This window comes from Helianthus annuus, chromosome 14 (assembly GCF_002127325.2).
Source record: "Helianthus annuus cultivar XRQ/B chromosome 14, HanXRQr2.0-SUNRISE, whole genome shotgun sequence".
Taxonomy (NCBI): domain Eukaryota; kingdom Viridiplantae; phylum Streptophyta; class Magnoliopsida; order Asterales; family Asteraceae; genus Helianthus; species Helianthus annuus.
The window spans coordinates 123466864-123475528 of record NC_035446.2 but is presented as its reverse complement, the minus strand read 5'-3'; the positions used below and the strand labels follow the sequence as shown (position 1 = coordinate 123475528).

General features: G+C 35.1%; 1 protein-coding gene across 1 annotated transcript; it reads left to right on the top strand.

Moving 5' to 3' along the window:
* Positions 1 to 5091: 5091 nt before the first annotated feature.
* On the top strand, positions 5092 to 8438 carry LOC110909282 (glucan endo-1,3-beta-glucosidase 2). The gene is made up of 4 exons (XM_022154311.2): positions 5092 to 5491; positions 6623 to 7876; positions 7947 to 7974; positions 8073 to 8438. Exons 1-4 carry the CDS (start codon positions 5395 to 5397, stop codon positions 8209 to 8211), a joined length of 1518 nt encoding a protein of 505 aa, XP_022010003.1. The 5' UTR covers positions 5092 to 5394; the 3' UTR covers positions 8212 to 8438.
* Positions 8439 to 8665: the final 227 nt, after the last annotated feature.

The window sequence follows — 8665 nt, the reverse complement described above, 5'->3', positions numbered from 1 at the left end:
CATTGTTGCTTAGACGTGGGCACACTCAGATTTCTTGCCAAACTTGTAATCCTCAAACAAAGAAACTACAAGAAGTAAATTCATTAATGTGTTTCTTTATTAGAATTTATTGGTCTTTTAATGTTGACCATAAGCATGCTAAATTGTTAAAGATTTCTAAGTCAGTGGGAGCAGTAAAAGTCCTTATCAGGACTTGCCAGAAGTGCAAGAGGCGGGGGGAAGAGACCTATTAAATTTTACTCCGATTACACCTCTTGCACACCATACTGCACCAACTCTTACACACTTAGAATCTAGAAGTGATAGCAACTTAATCAAGAGTTAATCCATAAAACTGAAACTCATAATACAACCCAATAATCAACTACGGAGGTCATCTAGGTTTAACTTTGATGATTATGTATCCTCCTTGACTTAAGTTGAAATGGATATTGGAAAGTTTATTGGTCCTACTTCCTCTAATTAAGCCATTAGCATCAATCAATTTTCTAAATGGAATAAGAATTGTTATTAGCAAATTTGATTTTAACGTTTGGGATTTGGTTGAATTACCTAGGGTTGTTCATCACTAAACTAAATCTGAATGCAAACGTTAAGACGCTAAAAATATAATTGATTGTTAAAGGTTATGCTCAGAAGAGAATTATTTATCAAAGAATCACCTTATCTTTCTTACAAGATGTTTCTTTGAGGACCATTGTTGTTCTAGTGGCTCATAATCATTTAGAGCTACATTATATGAACATTAAAACAACTTTCCTTAAACAAAGACTTACATGTTCATAAAACAACCTGAAAGTTCTAAACTGTAGGTCAAGAACACTTACTTTGTATATCAATTAATTCCATGTATGGGTTTAAGGCAAACATCAAAATGTTATGAAATCTTAATGCGTTATATTCATCAAGAATTAAGTGGATTTATGTACCTACCTCAAGATGAGTGGGAGCAACTAATGTAAACTTATCCTTATATAGATAACACTTTTTGGATAAGTATATGTTACACAAGTCAAATAATTTCTCACATATATTTTGATATAATGAATCTCGGAAATACCACTTACGCGAGTGATATCAAAATATACCGAGATAGACCTAATGGGACATTAGTTTCGTCCCATAAGCCTTACTCTAAAGCGTGCTCTTACATGTGTAACAAACAATATAGCTCTCCTTTAGAGGATAAAATAATAAATGAGATTATTTCCTTATGCTTCATTAATTAGAAGCTTTACGAAGGTTCAAGTCTATGCTCGTGTAGATATTGCTCACATTGATGAACATTAGACCACTCTAGATTATTGTGAAGCATCTTACGATATCTTTAAGAAACGAGAAATACTATAAAGAAGAGGTTGATTATTCTTACCTTGATTTTGTAATATTCAAAAGAACCTAAAAGTCAATTTGGGGTAATCCTTATGTTTGCAGACAACTTTATCTTATGGAGGAGTCATAAGAAACTGTTAACAACAACCTAAATTATAATGACAGAATATGTTGTTAATTAACAACGCAATTATCACTAAATGTTGTTGAATTTTTATCAGTAGACTCATAAACTTATTAACTCCATATAAATACTATATTGAAGACTTACTGTGAAAAGTCAGCTACCTTATTTCCTCGAACAGTAACAGTTCGAGAGGTGCTGCATTAAACTTCGATACAAAATTATTGTTCGTTTATGAACAAGAGGAGGAAACTAATTATTTGTATCGAATACATTACATTCATGATATGCTTGCGGATCCGATAACTAAGGTCTACACCCAAAGTCTTTTTAAGAGCTCATAATAAAGACGGGTTTTACTAAAGGCCTTACATAATAGCATATCGTACATATGAATGATTAATTATTATTTTTTCCTCAATTACACAATTTGTTTGTCTATAAATACGTATGTGCACCTGATGACGTATAGACAAGAATTATACAAATTAATTTCAAAGGGCTTACCTCAGTCATTTTGGTCTTAAATTCACGTATGTTTTGATTTGGGGTTGTAACATGATTAATGGGGGTCTTGAGTTGAAAATAACTCAATGACTGTATTTTTCTGTTACAGTTTCAATTTGAAACATTAATTAATATTATAACTTGGCCAAACTTACTTATGCTTCTCACAAATGATCACTCGACCAAGTGGGAGAATGTTAGAAATAACCCGTTCATGTGGCCTAACGGATCATTTGAGTAACGTTGCCAATATGACACAATTATAAGTTCCTAACATTTACTTGATGGAAGTAATTGTTATAAGTTACAGGGACTTTACGATTTCCCTTTAGATGCCTTTAATAGAGAGAATACCAAGAGTTTATAACCAACCATGATTTATGATCATAAATATAGATCATTAGTGATAGTAGTCATGGTTTATAAATAGTTATATAAAGAACTCTTTTTATGAACACCACAACTACACTTTCTCTTATCATCCCATCAAGACTAAGGCATCATAACGGGAATCATGACTTCATCTTTATCCTCAAAGATAATCATCCCTACAAGTAAGTATCTCTAACTTGGCATCTATATTTACGTTATGATTGAATAAACATGATTAGGGTTCTTTCTTTTACCCATGTTTAAAGATATAATCAACACGACCATCTTCTTCTTTGGGCGGGACGACTCGGCATCAAGCTCGTTATACACCGACACAAAATAGTTTAGTGTGTCGTTGTCGGAAGACGACTCGGAATCGGTATCGCTAGACATCGGAAACGTCGAATCCGTAGGGAATTCCATTTGAGAAAGATATAAAAATTGTGTGAAATGGGTTTAAATTGGTATAAAATATGTAGATTGGTGTGTGTAAAATGGTTAAAATGTAGATATATAAATAGATAAAATGGATAATTTTTTTTAATTATTGTTTACCGTTTTAAAACGGTCAAAAAATAGCCAACGGTCGAAATTTTGAAATTCATAACGCGTGCTCGGTTCAACGCGTTTTACTTACCACGCGTTGTGGTAACGGCGGCGACGGTGTTCCCATGATTGTTCAACGCGTTGTGGGGTGGTATAACGGACCACCCCGTGTCCTCTTATGTTTTAATAATTTTGTATTGAACTTCAGTATTTTGAATGAGAACTAGCTTCAACGGCTTTTAGATTGCACTTTGAACATTATTTTCAAACGAACCAATAGCAAAGTACACATTAAAGAGGGAGGAGGGGCTATATTTTTTTAGTGTAACCCAAGCTTATGGGCTCTTGCAAGGTGGAAATGTGGGCCTAATTGCTATTTTTTTTAATCGACACATCTCTTTACTCTTATTATCTGTGAGACTTGAACACAAGATCTAATTGCTAAGTTATGAACCAAAATTAACCGTTAGGTTTAGTTTTTTTGAACCATCAATTGGACATAGTAGCCGTTGCCCTATTTAAAAAAAATGAAAAATATAACTTGCTCATTGTGCAAATACTTTTGTATATTATGTATAGAGTTAATTGCTCAGATGGTCCTTGTGGTTTCACGTTTTTTCACGTTTAGTCCTCACCTTTCAGAAATAGCAGGTATGCTCCCTGTGGTTTGTCATTTTGTTACTCGGATAGTACTCTGACATTTACTCAGGGGACTATCCGAGTAACAAAATGCAAACCATAAGGAGCATACCTTTTATTTCCAAACTAACTGACATCTACTCAGGGGACTATCCGAGTAACAAAATAACAAACTATAAGGAGCATACCTGCTATTTTCAAAAGGTGGGGATTAAACGTGAAAAACGTGAAACCACAGGGACCATCCGGGCAATTAAGTGTATGTCAAGTCAGCAGTTAGTAATGACGGGTTTTATCCAAGTTGGATGATTGTGTACGTATGGATGCAAAATTTTTGATATGCTAAAGAAACTAGTCTATATTTTCTTGAATTGTTTTGTCTAATAAATTACTTGGTGCTTAATAAGTCTTGTATAATATAATAATACATATTGTTATGTGTCATGTTGTTTCATCATTAATGTCAATACATTGTATGATTTGACATGTTACAGTTCCCATCTACTTTGGCCTCTGTCACGTAAATTATTGAATCCGGTGGCAAAGTGTACGATGAAGTCTGGGGAGGCAAATCTTGTCCTATACATCAAAACCATGTTTTAAAATATATTCCTTTCTTGGAAGAAATAATCCAAATGGGTCCAGGAGAAAATGTTTCTTTTTTATTTACCACACCTAAATGTACAAATAACTAATAACTTGTATAAATATAAACATATGGATGATACCATAGACATATTTATACAACAAATACGATGTCATTATTACTTATTTGTTTAGTTTCTTTAAGTATAGAAATTGTTTTCTGTTTTCTTAATAAATATCTGATATTATAGAACAAAAAATAATCATCTAAAAAAAATGTTAGGACTATAACCAGATTTGATATATACGAAATTATATACATATTATAAAGGACTATAATTTAGTTTAACCGAGAGCTTAATATAAAGCCTGTAACCCAAATATAAACAAACTTGAATAGTAGAGTGACCTCTTTATTAATCTTTCTAGAAAAAAAATACATGCAAAAAAATATCATAAGATGTTCACAAGTGAGAATGAGTATGATACCCGTTCGGTACCAAAAGTACCGATATAAAAAAAATGGGAAAAATAGGTATCGGTATTTTTCGGTGTTTTACCCGTAAATACCAGTACCGATACCGAAAAACAGGGAAAGTGGGTACAGGTACCGGTACCAAATATACCCGATAAGGTACCGGTTCGATACCGGTATCCGGTACCAAATACTCATCCCCATTCACAAGCATCCTTTAGCAAAAAAAATATAGAAAAGAATATAAAAGATTTAAATATCAGAAGATGTTCACAAGCATACTTTAACGAAAAAAAAAGAACAGAATATGATGATAAATAGATGAATAGAAATGAGAGAAAGGAAAGTATCCAAGCTCCGATCTCATAAATAAATAAAAAACAAAATAAAAAAATAAAAAAAGTGAAATGTTGCAGAAGAAAAGGTACATAAAATATGACCGTTGGGACAACCCCATTGCTTATTTCGACAACCTAAACCAGGAATCCTGCCTACACCTGTTCTTCATTTACACCATTTCACCCACTAATTTTACTTCCCCCAACGTTAAAGAAAAATTAGTACAAACCCAACGGCTCCCAACAGAGGTTAAATTGTTTTGTTCTTAACCTGCAGTACATGCAATAATATTCATTTAAATTCTCAGCCGTTTGATCATCTGACACCCATCAAGATCCATGTACAAAACCCACTCTTTCTCTCTCTTTTTCTTGGATATATAAATCCATTATTCTTGTTCAAACAATTCTTACTCTCTCTCCTCTACCACTTTCTTGATTTTGGCTTCTGCTTGCTTTGTGGGGTTTGCTGAATCATGTTCAAATTTGTGGGGTTTAGTGGGTTTAAACCCTTAATCTTTATGATGCTAGTGGTCGTCTTGTTACTTTCTCTTCTTGTGTCTGCTGATGAAGGTAACTTTAAGAAGCTTGTCAACATACTTTCTTGTTTGTGTAATTCTTTTGTGGATTTTTTCTTTTCTGTTAGTTGATATATGTGTTGTTTAATGTTGTATTTTGTCTTGAAGGTAAGGTGTTTGTGATTTTTGGTAGATTTTACTTGAAATATGTGTTGTTTAATGCTATATTAGTCTCAAAGTTAAGCTGTAAATGTTGCCAAACAAGGTTAATAACTTTTAAAACTGTGAGCTCAGGTTGTTTTGGAGGTGATTTGCTCATAATCTTTTTTTTTAAATGGTTTTGAGAAAAGGAATAAAGTTTCATTCTTTCTCTTGGCCCAATTTATTTTTTTTAAGCTTTTTTTCTTGGTTTTTGTTTTTTTCCAACTATGGAGACTGTTATTTGATAAATAAATACACATTCAATTTGATTTAATTTTAAAAATCTATTAAACATGTCTATTTAACTTGAATAAAATTAAGGGAAATGTCATGTATCCATAATCCATCTCTCAAAATTACAAATTTCTTTAAAACATTTTTCTGTGTATAACGTAGGATACTCTTTAAATTACATATAATTTTGGAAGTTTGGAGGGAATATATGAAATTGCCTCTAAATCAATCAATTATAACGTTAACCGACACTCTTTATAATTAATTTTCCATAATAATCATTAACAATAGGATTGTAGTGTTTTTTAGTTAAATTGGTTCTTTGTTAATATTTTTTTCAATTTTAAAAGAATGGAATTACAAAAGTTTCTTGTAGTTAGGTTTTATTGGACCCGAACGTGCGTTTTTTTTTTTTTTGTCCCGGATATTGTAGATCTACTCTTGATCGTCTTATTATCAAGAACCAATGTTTTCGAAAATGGAAACAACATGCCATGTGAGGTCCATAATTGTGGATTCATAGAGCCCATAGTTACTTAAAACATTTTTTAATAATATTTATGATTTTAGGGATCATGTGTCTAAAATTTTTGACATAGTTGCCTTAGTTAACCAGACTGTAATTATTAAGTCGTTTGGTCTAGTGGTATACAAGTGTATAAAACGACTTATCTCACGATAAGTAGAGGGTTCGAGTCCCGTAGTGGACAACGAGACTGTAACTAATAACGAAATATTTTTTTTTTCGCAGATGCGTTCATAGGGGTGAACATAGGAACTGATCTTTCCGACATGCCACATCCGACACAAGTAGTATCCCTACTTAAATCCCAACAAATCCGTCACGTCCGTTTATACGACGCGGATCGCGGTATGCTCTTTGCACTCGCCAACACGGGCATCAAGGTCGCAGTCACCGTCCCGAACGAACAACTCCTCGGTATCGGTCAATCAAACTCAACCGCAGCCCATTGGGTGGCACAAAACATCGTCGCACATTACCCCGCCACCAATATCACAACCATCTGCGTCGGTTCCGAGGTCTTCAACTCCCTCCCGAATGCCGCCCCGGTCCTAGTCAACGCCCTTAAGTTCATCCAAGGGGCTCTTGTGGCGTCAAATCTCGACCGTCAGATCAAAGTATCAACCCCTATCGCGTCCACAGTTATTCTCGACTCGTTCCCGCCATCACAAGCCTTTTTCAACCACTCATGGAACCCGGTTTTGGTTCCTGTTTTGAAGTTTCTACAATCAACGGGTTCGTATTTCATGCTTAACGTTTACCCGTATTACGATTACATGAATTCAAACGGTGTAATACCGTTGGATTATGCGCTGTTTAACCCGTTACCGTCGAATAAAGAAGCTGTGGATTCAAACACTCTGTTACATTACACCAACGTGTTTGATGCAATGATCGATGCTGCTTATTTCGCCATGGCAGACCTAAACGTGACGAATGTCCCGGTTCTTGTCACCGAGTCGGGTTGGCCATCAAAAGGTGACGCGAAAGAACCCGACGCCACTTTAGACAACGCAAACACGTACAACAGTAACTTGATCAAGCACATTATAAACCAAACCGGGACCCCAAAACATCCCGGGATCCCCGTTAGTACTTACATTTACGAGCTCTACAACGAGGACACTAAACCCGGGTCAGTATCAGAGAAGAATTGGGGATTGTTTGATCCAAACGGGAATCCCATTTACACGTTACAGCTGACGAATGCGGGCCGGACTTTTTCTAATGACACCACGAACAACACTCATTGTACTGCGAAAGAAGGTGCTGACAAGAAAATGCTGCAGGCTGCTTTGGATTGGGCTTGTGGGCCCGGGAAGGTCAACTGTTCGGCGTTGTTGCAGGGTCAACCGTGTTATGAGCCCGATAATGTGGTGGCACACGCCACGTTTGCTTTCGATAGTTATTATCATATGATGGGTAAAGGTGAAGGGACTTGTGACTTTAACGGTGTCGCTATGTTAACCACGACGGATCCAAGTAAGGGGTCGAGATTAATCTTGTTTGTTACACTTTATTTTCAAGTTTACTAAATTAAGGTTTATTGCAGGTCATGGATCTTGTCAGTTTATCGGAAGGTAAAGAAACTGTGATTTAGTATGATTTAGTGCACTTGTTTCGGGTTAAGTTTTGGTGTTTGTAAATGCTAACATTTTGGTTTTTGGCATATGTGTAGTGATGGGATGAATGGAACGTTTTTGAACGGGTCGATTGCGGATTTTAACTCTACAAGCTCGTCGAGTTGGAGGGCCCGCGGTGGCTATGCTAGTGGTGGTCTTTTGATCAAGGTTCTATTGGCGTTGTTGCTATCGTGAGTTTGGAAATATGGTGGGGATGGTCCAGGTGGAGGCGGTTTTCCGTTCTCCCAATTTTGGCGCGTATTGGAGACTGCTGGACTGGGGAAGATGGTTTTTGTACAAAACGACTTAGTTAATGTAATTTTGTTGTTGTTGAGGGTCTCAGATTGAATGAGATGTAGGGTTATTTGGTTAATTGATCATTCTTTTTGATTGCAATGAAGCCGCTTTATTGATTTGATTGATTCTTTTGTTGCTGAATCTTGTGGTCTGAAACATTCTTTCTAAACATTGTGGTCATAATAAGCATATGAATGTAGAGTTGGTTTAGATTAATGTAGATTTAGTTTAGATTACTTGTCATATAAGTTTAATTTATGCAAAGAGTTAATTACTATTTTCGTCCATGTGGTTTGTCAAAAATCACTATTTCAGTCTATTAGTTTAAAAATTGTGATTTCAGTCCCTGTGG